Consider the following 15,413-nt stretch of genomic DNA (forward strand, 5'->3'; position numbering starts at 1 on the left):
AGAGGGTCACCACTTTGTAAACAAATGCGTGAGCAAATTGTCGAACAGTTTAAAAACAACATTTCTCAACAAACTATTGCAAGGAATTTAGGGATTTCACCTTTTACGGTCCGTAATATCCTCAAAAGGTTCAGAGAATCTGGAGAAATCACTACATGTAAGCGATGATATTACGGACCTTCGATCCCTCAGGCGGTAAAGCGACATCAGTGTGTAAAGGATATCACCTCATGGGTTCAGGAACACTTCAGAAAACTACTGTCAGTAACTACAGTTCGTCCCTACATCTGTAAGTGCAAGTTAAAACTCTCCTATGCAAAGCGAAAGCCATTTATCAACAACACCCAGAAAAGCTGCCAGCTTCCCTAGGCCCGAGCTCATGTAAGATGGACTGATTCACAGTGGAAAAGTGTTCTGTGGTTTGACGAGTCCACATTTCAAATTGTACTGGAAACTGTGGACGTTGTGTCCTCCGGACGAAAGAGAAAAAGAACCATCCGGATTGTTATAGGCGCAAAGTTCAAAAGCCAGCATTTGTGATGGTATGGGGGTGTATTAGTGCCCAAGGCATGGGTAACTTACACATCTGTGAAGGCACCATTAATGCTGAAAGGTACATACAGGTTTTGGAGCAACATATGTTGCCATCCAAGCAACGTTATCATGGGCGCCCCTGCTTATTTCAGCAAGACAATGGTCAAGCCATGTGTTACAACAGCGTGGCTTCATAGTAAAACAGTGCGGGTACTCGACTGACCTGCTTGTAGTCCAGACCTGTCTCCCAGTGAAAATGTGCGGCGCAATATGAAGCCTAAAATACCACAACGGAGACCCCGGACTGTTGAACAACTTAAGCTGTACATCAAGCAAGAATGGGAAAGAATTCCACCTGAAAAGCTTCAAAAATTGGGCTCCTCAGTTGCCAAACATTTACTGAGTGTTGTTAAAAGGAAAGGTAAAAATGCCCCTGTGCCAACTATTTTGCAATGTGTAGCTGCCATTAAATTCTAAGTTAATGATTATTTGCAAAAAAAAATTTAGTTTCTGAGTTTGAACATTAAATATATTGTCTTTGCAGTGTATTCAATTGAATATAAGTTGAAAAGGATTTGTAAATCATTGTATTCTGTTTTTATTTACGAATTACACAACGTGCCAACTTCACTGGTTTTGGGTTTTGTAGATGATTGACAGAAACTTAACACCTCAATAGCAATGCAATGAGATAAACAGAAAACTATAATATCAACACACAGCTTTAAACATACTGCAAAGTCAGCTTTATGTTGTTAGTGAGCATGCCATGAGAATATGCAGGTGGGTTTTTGTGCCCACACATGCAGAAAATGGTCAGCTTCGAACTGATAACAAATTGGCCCAAAAAATCTTCACAATGGGAGCCATTAATCTATAAGTTATTAACTCGAATGCTCCAATTTAAACTCCATGCACTGGGATTTAATGATTTCATTTGAAGTACAATTTGGTAGGTTAATGTAATTGTCTCCATTTCTATTTAGTCCAATTTGTTATGTTTTAGCTCAAAACATTTGTCAGCCATTCTGTGCCTTGTTTTTTTTTATTACAAGTAGTCCTTTACAATTCCATTTTATGTTCTGTACTATAATCAAATCGCATTAATGATGATGTAAACAGAACATCAGTATTTTTCATTGCATTAGCTTTGCCTGGTCATTCAGTCCTTGTACACACTGGAACATTTTTTAGGTTGGAATGGTGAAGTATTGTACCGTGACGGCCTTTTCAACCACATGGCTTTACTGGGTGCTCTGCAATTATACATGTTCAAGAATTGGGACATCTGACACCGCCGTCTTGTCGATATCATTTGGGCAAGCAAACCTCAACTTTTTGAGAACAATAACATTGCTGCCCCATCAACGTCACATAACCTTTAGCACAAAAGAGAAACCCGCACACAACGTTGGACAATAAAGCTGTGTTTGTGCTGTAGTTGTTGCTTGTAGCATAATTGTAACTAGGGATATTGATTTTCGTAGTCTAATCTGATGTTAAATTTTGCCCGATTGTTGTCTAGGTGGCATTTTATTTTTCTGAAAGCACAGCTAATAGTGATCCCTACAAATAAACAGATTGTGATGATGTGTAGTACTATACACTGGCCACTATGTGTCAGTAACGTCAAATAGATGCAGATGTAGCTGCTACAGGATGTAGAAAAAAGAATAACAACTCAATGATTATCTGACTCTCCAAAAGTTATTAAAAGAAACATATACAAGGAATACAGTTGTTAATGGAAGAAAACAAAACAAAGATCTCATTTGCAATATTTTCCACCTCAAAGAAAAAGGCTGAAACACTCAGATAAATAATTAAACACGATAGAGATTGGATGGTTTAGTGAGGTCTATTACGGCTACTGTATTTAGATGTGCTGTGCTTCAACATACGGATATTATTATTATGGTGTGTATAAGGGTCCCAAATTGCACCTATTAGGTGACATATTATCTGGCGTTTTTGTTTTAACCTATTATGCAAAACCAACTTGTCTTACCTATTGGTTCCTGCTGTTGTGTATTCGGGATCTGCATATGTCCTGAAAAATTGTGCGCATCCGCCATTGTAGCCCACGCTGTAGTCAATGAGCTCCTTCTTTTTTTCTATCCTTTCGTTGTGGGGAATTTATTCACCGCTGCTGCCATTTCTAATATAGTAGTTAACAGTTCTAACTTATATCTGTCAGTAGACTCGCTATGGAAGCACTAAAAACTAACGGTACAACAAAGATGACGGTGAGAAGGCGATGTGGAAATGGAACCACGTAAATAAGACTGCTCACAAAACGGCGCATCCTGAAGAGACGGTCAGAAAGCGGCTTGAAGATGGTCTGTAAAACATAATTTATGCGAAATTTTGACCAAAGAATCACCATTATGTTATGCTATGTAGACCACAAGGAAGTGTTTTAAATGTAGGAAAAAAAAGAAGAAAAAAAAACAGTGCAGTGAACCTTATAATCCGATGTGCCCTGTGGTCTGAGAAATAACCTTCATTCTTTTTTGTTAGTAGATGCACACAAACATTGAAATTACATTTTTAATTTGTGTGCATTGATAACAAATAAACTCTCAGCTGTTCGCCGCCTCACATCGAACAGCACCTACACACCATCACTTTTATGTGGGCTCTGTTGCAGCGGTCGTGTGGAAATTACTGTACATTTAACTATTTAAACTTATGGTCCCTTAATGCGGTCCAGGGTTTATCAATTTGTAGTACAAAACCCAAAACCAGTGAAGTTGGTACGTTGTGTAAATCGTAAATAAAAACACATTACACTTAATTCTTACAACACCTATATTCAATTTAATAGACTGCAAAGACAAGATATGTAATGTTCGAACTGGTAAACTTTGTTATTTTTTGCAAGTATTAGCTCATTTGGAATTTTATGCCTGCAACATGTTTCAAAAAAGCTGGCACAAGTGGCAAAAAAGACTGAGAAATTTGAGGAATGCTCATCAAACACTTATTTGGAACATCCCACAGGCGAACAGGCTAATTGGGAACAGGTGGGTGCCATGATTGGGCATAAAAGCAACTTCCATGAAATGCTCAGTCACAAACAAGGATGGGGCGAGGGTCACTACTTTGTGAACAAATGCGTGAGCAAATTGTCGAACAGTCTAAAAACAACATTTCTCAACGAGCTATTGCAAGGAATTTAGGGATTTTTCCATCTACGGTCGGTAATATCATCAAAAGATTCAGAGAATCTGGAGAAATCACTGCATGTAAGTGGCAAGGTGGTACTGCATCAAAAAGTGTATAAAGGATATCACCACATGGGCTCAGAAACACTTCAGAAAACCACTGTCAGTAACTACAGTTTGTTGCACTTACATCTGTTTGTGCAAGTTAAAACTCTACTATGCAAAGCGAAAGCCATTTATCAACAACACCCAGAAACGTCGCCGGCTTTGCTGGGCCCAAGCTCATCTAAGATGGACTGCTGCAAATTGGAAAAGTGTTCTGTGGTCTGGCGAGTCCACATTTCAAATTGTTTTTGGAAAATGTGGACGTCGTGTCCTACGGACCAACGAGAAAAAAAAAGATCCGGATTGTTATAGGCGCAAAGTTTAAAAGCCAGCATCTGTGATGGTATGGTGGTGTATTAGTGCCAAAGGCATTGGTAACTTACACATTTGTGAAGGCACCATTAATGCTGAAAGGTACATGCAGGTTTTGAAGCAACATACACAACCCAAAACCAGTGAAGTTGGCACGGTGTGTAAATCGTAATTAAAAACAAAATACAATGATTTGCAAATACTTTTCAACTTATATTCAATTGAATACACTGTAAAGACAAGATATTTAACGTTCGAACTGAAAAACTTGTTGTTTTTTTTGCAAATAATCATTAATTTAGAATTTAATGGCAGCAACACATTGCAAAAAAGTTGGCACAGGGGCATTTTTACCACTGTGTTACATGGCCTTTCCTTTTAACAACACTAAGTAAATGTTTGGGAACTGAGGAGACCAATTTTTGAAGCTTTTCAGGTGGAATTATTTCCCATTCTTGCTTGATGTACAGCTTAAGTTGTTCAACAGTCCGGGGTCTCCGTTGTGTTATTTTAGTCTTCATATTACGCCACACATTTTCAATGGGAGACAGGTCTGGACTATAGGCAAGCCAGTCTAGTACCCACACTCTTTTACTATGAAGCCACGTTGATGTAACACGTGGCTTGGCATTGTCTTGCTGAAATAAGCAGGGGCGTCCATGGTAACGTTGCTTGGATGGCAACATATGTTGCTCCAAAACCTGTATGTACCTTTCAGCATTAGTGGTGCCTTCACAGATGTATAAGTTACCCATGCCCTGGGCATTAATACACCACCATACCATCACAGATGCTGGTTTTTGAACTTTGCTCCTATAACAGTCCGGATGGTTCTTTTCCTCTTTGTTCCGGAGGATGCGACGTCCACAGTTTCCAAAAACAATTTGAAATGTGGACTTGTCAGACCACAGAACACTTTTCCACTTTGCATCAGTATCATAGATCTTTGATGAGCTTGGGCCCAGCGAAGCCAGCGGCGTTTCTGGGTGTTGTTGAATAAATGGCTTTGGCTTTTCATAGTAGAGTTTTAACTTGCACTTACAGATGTAGCGACCAACTGTAGTTACTGACAGTGTTTTTCTGAAGTGTTCCTGAGCCCATGTGGTGATATCCTTTACACATTGATGTCGCTTTACCGCCTGAGGGATCGAAGGTCCGTAATATCATCGCTTACATGTAGTGATTTCTCCAGATTCTCTGAACCTTTTGAGGATATTACGGACCGTAGATAGTGAAATCCCTAAATTCCTTGCAATAGTTCGTTGAGAAATGTTGTTCTTAGACTGTTCGACAATTTGCTCACACATTTGTTTACAAAGTGGTGACGCTCGCCCCATCCTTGTTTGTGAATGACTGAGCATTTCATGGAAGCTGCTTTTATACCCAATCCTAGCACCCACCTGTTCCCAATGAGCCGCTGTGTTTTTTTAAACATGTTGCAGGCGTCAAATTCCAAATGAGCTAATATTTGCAAAAAATAAAAAAGTTTTCCAGTTTGAATGTTAAATATCTTGTCTTTGCAGTCTATTCAATTGAATATAGATTGAAAAAGATTTGCAAATCATTGTATTCTGTTTTTATTTACCATTTACACAACGTGCCAACTTACTGGTTTTGGGTTTTGTATGTTGCCATCCAAGCAACGTCTTGAAAATGTGTCGTACATTATGAAGCGTAAAATACAACAACGTAGACCCAGGACTGTTGAACATTTTAAGTTGTACATCAACCAATAATGGGAAAAATTTCCACCTGAAAAGCTTCAAAAATTGGTCTCCTCAGTTCCCAAACGTTTACTGAGTGTTGTTAGAAGGAAAGGCGATGTAACACAGTGGTAAAATTGCCCCTGTGCCAACTTTTTTTGCAATGTGTTGCTGCCATTAAATTCTAAGTTAATGATTATTTGCAAAAAAACTTAAGTTTCTCTGTCCGAACATGAAATATCTTGTCTTTGCAGTGTATTCAATTGAATATAAGTTAAAAAGGATTCGCAAATCATTGTATTCTGTTTTTATTTACGAATTACACAACGTGCCAACTTCACTGGTTTTGGATATTGTAGTTATACTCAAGAACGATTAATTAAAGCAACAGAGTATAAATCAAAGCTTTTTATAATCAAATTAATCGATTTAATCAATGAATCGTTGCAGCACTAGTCGTAACAAGGTTACCATTTGTGAACCTGTGGTAGGATCATTACGATTGCCAAAATTGGAGCACTAAGGGAACTTGTCGAAGTGACACCTCTGAACCAAGGGGGTGGCACGACGAGCTCCGTGTTTGACGGTGGCGCATCTCGACCGGCCTCCTATCCCTCATTTATTAACATCCTCCCAACACACCCACCGTACATGGAGGCCTCATGTTTTTAGCTCGCCCCCCTCCCACAGAAACAGGAGGGGGGTTTTATGTCTGAAGATTCAACTGCGTGGTTGATAGTCAAATTAGACTTCTCTGAATCATATCGTTGAATAATTGAATATTGTAAGACACCTCAAATTGCAACAAAACCTTGTTGTCCTCAATCATCTTGACTTGTAGCAGAGACACGCAAACCATCGCTCATATCGGATTATTTGAAACCCATCATGGTGTCAATCCTGTTGGGCCACCAGAAGATTTTGGGGGGAAGCAGTAGCTGGTGGGTGTTTTTTCTTCTATAGTTTTCGTTTGTGCAGTGGCTATCCCTGTGTCTGTTTTCATCGCCACATCGATAGCAGATGTGACATACTGTATGTATTCTATCATTTTCACTAAGTAATCTTTATCGTATAGACCAGTGATTCTCAAACAGTGGTACATGTACCCTTGGTGGTACATGGGCTCCATCTAGTGATATGTCAAAGAATCACTTGATTAAAGTGTAGTGTTTTATTATCCTATATTTAAACTTTGTGCAATGATACAGTGGCCAAACATGATGAATATACTTGTTAAATAAAACCTCTGCCTTGTTTTGAATGAATACTTGGGCCCACTACGCTACTGTATTTTAATGTTGGTCGTTATGGTGGTCCTTGGAGAGCGAAGTTTTTTCTGAGGTGGTGCTTGGTGAAAATTGTTTGAGAACCATTGGTCTAGACGTGACTATTTAAACTCACTAGCGCTCCCATGTGGACAGGGCCTAAATCCTCCCTGCCACACATCTCACCCCGTAATCCAAGCTGAAATATTAAAGTGTCTCCTTTTGAACTGTCACCATGTATTGTTTTCTTACACGTAGTCCCTTTGTCATCCCCGTAGCTTTTACTGCCTTCCTCAGCAGTTTACAGTGCGCCAAGGTCGCTGCCTTGGTTCCCCAGCTTTGCTGAGACAGGGGAGAAGAGCAGCTCCAAACAAAGGAAGGTCATTCTCTCTCCTTTATTCTCTCTCTCTGTCTCTCTCTCTCTCAGTACATTGATGAGAACATTATATCTTCAGTATGATCATTCACAAGCGTAATGGCTGGCCAAAACAAAAGCAGCAGATTAAGTGCAGCGACACACAAGGGCAAGTTAGATTCCCTCTGCATTTTAGATATCGGCGTGATGGTAAATGGATCTTAGGAGACCTGCACTGATGTCTTTTCTCATCTTTGCCAGCATGACTAGTGGAGTAAGCAGTTCTCGCCTCATTATGTTCCACTTTTTCTGCCTCTCAGCATGATATCTGGAAGATTATTTGTATATCAAGAAGGCAAATAAAGATATCCGTAAATGTGACTTGAAGGGCAAGTTCAAAAAAAGAGCCCTTGCGAGATTAACCCCTGCCTGGAGTTGTCGAGCGCCCACCACCCCCTTTGTCTTAAGTTCACGTTCAGATCTGTCATAGCGGTAACTCAGGGTGGGAGTCTTTGATGGAGAATGTAGGTTAAATACACAGAGGAGCAGATCTTATTAGTGTTTCCCCCACGAGAGGAGCAGCTATTTGATCTGCACTCTTGTTGCATAACCAGAAAGAGATGGAGAACGTGAGAGAGCCGTGAATATTCCATGTTTGTTTCAGGAATTGCCTCCCAGTTTGATGGGGGTCCGGCTCTGATTTGCAGGATTGCAGTATTTTTCATCACTTTTTAAAATGATTGGTACTTTAGCATGTTGGTATGTTTACTTTAACGGTCCCCTGCTATGCAAAATTGACTCTTTATTTTTGTTATAGCAGTAATGTGTCTTTAGATATGGCTTTTGACTATCAAAAGTGAGAAAAATCCATCATCCCCTATCGTTTTTAGCCCCACTTTGAAAGGAGACGCGCTTAAACAGTTGCTTTTAAAAGTTTTTTAGGTGGACCTATGATACATTTAATCTTTTCTGGCTTAGAAATGTTACAATAATGGATTATTGTGTTTAACAATGCAAACGTGTCAAACCATAAGGTTCATGCATTTGAGCGTGAGCTTGCACTAATTTTTGGTTGCTTTTGACCACTGGGTTTTTTTTAGCACTGGGTCATTTGCGACATCAAAGATTGACGGATGTACATATGTGGTCATTCTTGGACATGTGTCGGGATGCCTCCGCCCTTTGCTAAATATGATGCTGGAACTTTCATACTGTATTTTCCTTCCCATTTTATGCTCTCCCACCTGTTCTATATCTAACAAAACGTTCAAAGTGTTTAGTTTAAACTCAACACCACATTACTCTTACTACCAGTGTTCTGAAAATTACTTTAAAAAAGTAAATAATTAGTTACTCGTCACTTAACCAAAGAAGTCATTTGATTACTAATGGAATTACTCCTTGATAAATGTAATTAATTACTACAGAAAGTAATTAATGTGTAACTTAAAAAAAAACTTGAAATATGTCATCAGCAGATGAGAGAAGTGTATGAGAGAAATGTTAATTAAGTTTATTTTCGACCATGACTGGAGAAAAAAATAACTGTGATGTTTGTCTTCAAGATGTATACTTAAAACTGTACATTTTCAAAAGATACATTTAGATACCTTTGGAGGGTGAGGTGTTGAGGGTTTACAATCGCAATCTGGGATCACCTCTGCAAAGAAACCGCTTGCAGATAGACTCAAAAAATGTTTTAAAAATATGAAAGATTTATACAAGTTTGACACAAAATCATATCCATTATTTATTTATACCACAAGGAAGTTTGTTGAATGTAATTTAGAATCATAGTTCCCCTTTAACGAGAAAGAGATTTGTTTTGTTTTTGTTAAGAACCTTCAAAAGCAGCCATGGCAGTGAAACTGACTCTGACCCACTCCTAGCTAGATGAGCCCGTCCCATGTACACGCACACTAAATGAGGACAGCTTTTTTGAAAAGCAGGCTTTGCAACACATCTTAAAACAAAGGCTAAAGCTTCGCATACTGTCCGCCAGTCAGTCATGTTGTAAAAAATGTGAACACTAAAGCTCAATTAGTTATGCTAGTGCTGCTAACATTTGCGTCCTCCCTAATGTTACGTAGTTGTACGTGATATATGGCATCTATTACGTTTAACAAGTGTAGAGTTACAGTGTGTATGTAAAAAGAAGATAAAGGGCACAATAACACTTGGGGCCACACACAATATTGTCATTAAACTTGACCCAACCATCTTTTCCCAACTCATATTTATTTATATTATTGTGATAATAAAGTTATTTTTAAAGCATCCCAAATGGCTTCACACAAATAAAAAATTAATCTCCTGAGTCCAGTTCCCTTTAACTCCCAGGAAGGTTATTATTCATGCTGTCATCTCGGTGAGGAATGGCTGGGTGAGCTTGGGCGCGACATTAAGAGAAGAAATCCTTCTTCAAAACCCATTTGCACATGGCGATGTTTTATGGATGCATACAGTCAAACTGATGCCGCTCCTCCCCCGGGTGCTGCGTAAGAGCAGCTCGGCTGCATTAGGCACAGCCATTACCACACAACATTTTGTACATTTGGCAGGAAAGGTAACACTTACTATCCATACACGTGACACACACCCAGCAGACATGTTGTTTTCATAAAATAATTTTATTGGTAGAAAATAGAACTACTTGCACAAGCACATTGAGACAACTGTATCAGAACTTGTGAGCTGCTCATCATCACAAATATGCTCTGGCAAAATAAGAAGTGCTAAAGCATCCACAAAAATAAGCTGCAGTTTATCAAAAACATACTATCTTGGTACATTTCCTATTCACATTTGTAACTCTTAGAACAACTTTGCACTCAGCCCATTTCTAAGCTAATGAAATTGCGTGCTGATATCAAGCTACACAGACACAAAAAAGAGGAACCGCTTGTTCACAACTCCCTGCTGGCGCGGTCAGTCAGACATCATTTCCTTTTTCCTTTTCCAGAGTGCCACTTGTGTTGTATTTGTACTGGTGCAGGGAGCTTGAAATGCTCAACCATTTGAAACAAACTAGTCCCAAAATAGTAACACAAAAAAGGTGCATTTGAGTATTCTTCTTATAAAGAAGATATGGCATGGTCAGGGTATTGTATCTTCTATTGAAACATTCTGAGGAAATTCCAAGTCCCTTAGCATTAATGAACACCTAGACACTTGTGTACAGTTGCCACAGAGTTTTAAATATTCCTGAAATAAATTTTGAAAATACCACCCTCAAGTCCTCTCTGCACTCAGACTTAGTGAATCTCACTGTGCTTTAGGGAAATCAGGAATAAAGAGGATTGGAAATAACCCTCGAAAGCTGCCTACGACTGCACACAAGCATCTAGTCGACTTGAGACTTAGTCTGGCAGAACAACTCCATAAAACATTTGCTAATGTACAATTCATGTACAAACAACACGGTAAAAAAATAAAGACAGAGGAGTCAAGATAGTAATAAAATGTGTTATCATGAAACTACAGTATTTGGCACATTCTTAAAACACAAAAATGTCAGTATTAGTAGATGACATGGCACATTCTTAGCCTTTTTGTTTATTGCATTGGTTCTGGTGCCTGGGCACTGAGTTTTTGTCAGCAGGCAGGCTCTGTTGGATATGCTGGGACAAGATGGTGTATAGAAACCTGGCCCCTGAGGGCTGCCAAGACTGGAGATGATGCTCACAGTGATGCCTTGTGGTGTGCCAGCATCGGCCTGCAGGTGGCAAGCTGGGCTTAGCTATCTGCTCCCCCCACAGGAAGCTGTGGGTTAATGAGAGAGAAGGAGGGAAGTGTGCGGTCATTTGCATCACAGCCTGTCTCAATCACAAATCCAATATTCCTTCCCCCACACCTCCCTCGTCCTTTCAAAAAGACTCGACTCACACTACAACAGGAATGATTGAAAAAGCAACAGTGCCCCTGACATTTGAGGAGGTGGGATTTTTGTGTGTATGTGGGAGGTCATGCTTTCAACATGCATCAGCGTTCCCCTGTCAGCAGCCACAACCATGTGACATGTGACGGAAGCAGGAGAGTGTATGGTGACAGCTAGGTAAGAAAAGCAGCAGTCAAGTGGCTCCTATTTTGGACATTGAGAGCTTCTGCAGGTGCAGATCCAATGTTGACATGCTTGGAAAACAAGTCACTTATAGAGAATGACTCAAACCTTTTTTAGCTACCTGCCACGTAGCGAGCCCGGCGACCACGGCGCAGGAGGCTTCATGTTTGTACGACTAAATGTGTTTGGGCATTCTTAAAAAAATGTACATGGTTGCTGCCTCTTCATACTGGCTAATAAAGAGGGAGATTAGGCTAAGTAGTGTGCACACAGGCTCTGATTGAAGCTTATGGACACAATGGGAAGAGACAAGAAAAGACGTCCCGTCATAAACAAATCACTTGGCTGACAAGCGCCAGCTCTCAGACAATAATTTGGTTTCCATGGGGCTGTGGAGCAGGATGGCTGGGGCAAAACACATGCAAAAAAGCAAGCATTTATTTTCTAAAAGGACACACAAACTCATACGTAGGCGTGAGCGTGTGCATGTGTGACAGGGCACTGGTGCATGTGTGTCTAGAATGGTTATATGGGCTGGAATGGGCAGTTCACTGACAGGGTGTTTCTGCCTAGATGGCAATAAGACAACAGCCCACATAGGCTCATTCCACTCAAAGGTTCAATTTCTTTGCCGTTTGTTTCTCCCCGTCTCCCACACCTGCTGAGAGGAGAGCAGGCATCTGTTTGTCTGCGTTTTCTCAAAGCCTGCCCAGCAGCCCATGTCTCCTCCCCCTTCTCCTCCTCCTCCTCCTCATTGAACACTTTACAGCTCACCAATATCTTTACATCATTTTTCAGGCACAGGCATATTGCTTGGTTACGTCTCGGACTTCTACCGGGCATTCCGCTTTACTAACACACAAGACAGGCTCCACACAGCATGCTTAGTGGCAAGACGTCACTGGAACAGCAAACAAAAATATGGCCATTTATGAAAGGATTTCAACCTACTCTGTTGGATGTTAATTGAGAGGAATCAAAACGATTGTAAATAGCAGCCTAAGTGATTGCTTTTTCTTTTGATTTAAACCTTTGGTGTGGGGGAAAAATCTTCATTTGCTTAATCCTTTGCTTATGGAACGCTCCCAGTCATTTACCGATGAAAGATGTCTTGCATTTTGGTTAGCAGCTCCCTTCGATTGTGCAGCTCCTGATACCTTTGCTCTGTTCGTTCCAAGGTGCTGCTCATGGATTACCTCCACTGCTTGTGCTTGCAAAACAGGAAAAAAGGCAAGAGCAGTGGCTGGTTATTCTCTCTCTCATATTTTCCCCACCTGTGTGGAGCACAACCTACTCTTGTAGCATAAGCCGCGGTAGTCTACCACTCGTGCCAGCTAGTTTCCTACACATAGTCCTGCAGGCTATAGCCAGTCTTATTGTCTAAAGGGGAGAGAGAGCAATACTGGTGCTGAAGTTCTTGTTGTTGGAGCAGCTGTTGCTGCTGTTGCTGCAGAAGCAATTTGTCAGGCGGGGGGAGCAGGACCAAGTCCTGTGGGCCATGTCTTTTCCCCGAGCAAGACATGCAGAAGATGGACCCCCCCATTAGGAGAAACCCAGCGGAAACAAAGGCCACGTACACAGCCCCGCCAGGCTCAAACTTATTGCTCTCGGGCACAGTGGAGTCCAGGAAGTTTGTGATGACCTCGTTCGTAAACCAGGAAGCAGGCACCAGACAAAGAAAGCCAGCTGCAACGAAGCAACCACCGCTGGCAATAGCCGCATGCCGCTTGGACCGCCGCCCTCCTCCCCAGCGCGTGCACTTGAGTCCCAGGGATGCAAGGCAAAGGCCCATGGCCGCCAGTACACAGCACAGCACCATGGTGGTGCGGGCCGTCTGCAAATATGCAGGAAGTGAAAGCACGGAGTACTTCAGTGTGCAGCTGAACATTCCCGTGCTGTACCACGTGCAGTCCATCCACAGTCCTTGCATCTGGGAGATGGCTGTGATGATGTTAGAGCCCACGTCGGCGCTGACCTTCCAATTGGGCAACAGAGTGGCCACCATGGCACCCATGATGCCCAGCAGCGCCAGCACAAATCCAAATATCTGCATGCCTGTTGATGCCATACTCCGTTATCAAGCCTCAGCCGACGTCCTCGGCAGGTAGCATTCGCCGACCCCTGCTTGTTCGGCTGTGTCTCTTCCCTCCGTTAGTCCACCCGTCTAGCAGTTTCCAGTCAAATCCTTGGTTCCTCAGCTCTTTGGCTGCAACTCCACTGGACTAGAGGAGAGAGACGCAAATGAGAAAAAGAACAGAGTGGCTGCTTTCACCCCTCATTCAGCTCACACAGACACACTTTACTGGCTGGAAACAAAGGGCGAGCAATAAGAGCTGACTCTGCCTGTCCCTAGGTAAGCAAAATAAAGAGAGTTATTGTGCGTGTGTGCATTTTCTGTGTCGTCTCCTGTGCATTACGATAGCTGATACTGGAGAGGGAGAAATAATTTTGTGCTATTATTTTATGCGCAATCCTAATGTAGACTTAAAGCTGCAGTGCCCTTAACGTAACACTCATTAACTATCTTTTACACCCCAGGGGTTTTGTAGATTTTACTAAAAAGTCAGTTTCAAAACACTACCGTCACATTTGGAAAAATACAAAAAATGTAACAAGTCACAGGAATGTAACTTTCTCAGTCTGCTGATTCCAGCATGAAATGTATTTACCTAATTAAGGTAATCCTCCTCAGCTCTTAATGGTGTTTTCCTTTGTTTACGTCCCAATAAAACAATTGCTTACCCTGACTGCTGCTGCTGCAGAGCTGACGCGTCACGTTGTTTGCAATGATTCCGGTAAACACACACGTGGTTTGCACACAAAATTATGGCAAGCTGTTGAGGGGGACGATTCAGCCCGGACCGCGGTTCCGTTGGAACCACCCATCTCCTTAGCAACCGCGGAGGAGAGCACATCTCAACGCGACAGACCACACAGGCTGGACCCAAGCCTGGTGGGAGGAAGAGCCGCGGTGCACTTGTGTGTGCGTTCTCTACTCTTGATCGCCCCCTCTCACTCTCTCCACTCCCTAGTGTGTGCGTGTCTGTCAGTGTGTGTGCGCTTGCGCATGTGTGTGTGCCTGCCTCACTACCTCCGCTACTTGGAAAGCAACAGAACGCTCCCAACTGCGCATGCCGCCTGTCAACAACTGACAATCAAACATTGTTTGCTTGTCAAACTATACATAAATTGGACATCTTTAAAAGTTTAACCAGCTTATTGTGGTATTAAATTAATATGCATGTTATTTACTTAAAGTAATAAAACATAGCTGCCTATTTTTTCATGAATAAATCACTTCCTTCCACACAATGACCAAATTCAGCAAAAACATAGCTTTACGGGTCCCCTATTATATAAAAAAAAAAGATAATATAATGGCAATATAAGCTCCAACTGTGAGAAAATTCTGTCATCTGTATCAAAGAGAAGAGTTCTGTCATGGAAATACATTTTTGTAATTTTATGCAACCAATCAAAAAATGAAGATGCAACAAAAATAATGCAATCTAAAAAATTGCAAACAATGAAATTGCAATTCAAACATGTATTTGTAAGTATATATGTATATATATGTGTGTATATATATATATATATATATATATATATATATATATATATATATATATATATATATATATATATATATATATATATATATATATACATTATATATATATATATATATATATATATATATATATATATACATATATATATATATATATATATATATATATATATATATATATATATATATATATATATATATATAAATATCCATCCATCCATTTTCTACAGCTTGTCCCTATATATATATATATATATATATATATATATATATATATATATATATATATATATATATATATATATATATATATATATATATATATATATATATATATATAT

At 40.4% G+C, this 15,413-nt stretch overlaps 2 protein-coding genes across 2 annotated transcripts in view; one reads left to right on the forward strand and one right to left on the reverse strand.

Annotated features, from left to right (window-relative positions):
• The first annotated feature begins 7,368 nt into the window (after window positions 1–7,368).
• Window positions 7,369–15,413, forward strand: part of LOC133646102 (dimethyladenosine transferase 1, mitochondrial-like) — a 41,394-nt gene continuing 33,349 nt past the window's right edge. The window contains exon 1 of the mRNA XM_062041110.1: window positions 7,369–7,466. The gene's annotated coding sequence lies outside the window, so the exon portion shown is untranslated. The remainder of the gene's footprint in view (window positions 7,467–15,413) is intronic.
• On the reverse strand, window positions 10,084–14,466 carry LOC133646101 (claudin-20-like). Its single transcript, XM_062041109.1, has 2 exons — window positions 14,244–14,466; window positions 10,084–13,723 (listed from the first exon to the last, which is right to left on the reverse strand). The coding sequence occupies exon 2, from the start codon at window positions 13,567–13,569 to the stop codon at window positions 12,844–12,846; it is 726 nt and encodes a 241-aa protein (XP_061897093.1). The 5' UTR covers window positions 13,570–13,723; window positions 14,244–14,466; the 3' UTR covers window positions 10,084–12,843.

Source organism: Entelurus aequoreus, linkage group LG03 (assembly GCF_033978785.1).
Source record: "Entelurus aequoreus isolate RoL-2023_Sb linkage group LG03, RoL_Eaeq_v1.1, whole genome shotgun sequence".
Lineage (NCBI taxonomy): Eukaryota > Metazoa > Chordata > Actinopteri > Syngnathiformes > Syngnathidae > Entelurus > Entelurus aequoreus.

Excerpts from the sequence above, each read along its gene's own strand:
- LOC133646101 (XM_062041109.1), bottom strand. The coding sequence starts at position 13,569 with ATGGCATCAACAGGCATGCAGATATTTGGATTTGTGCTGGCGCTGCTG.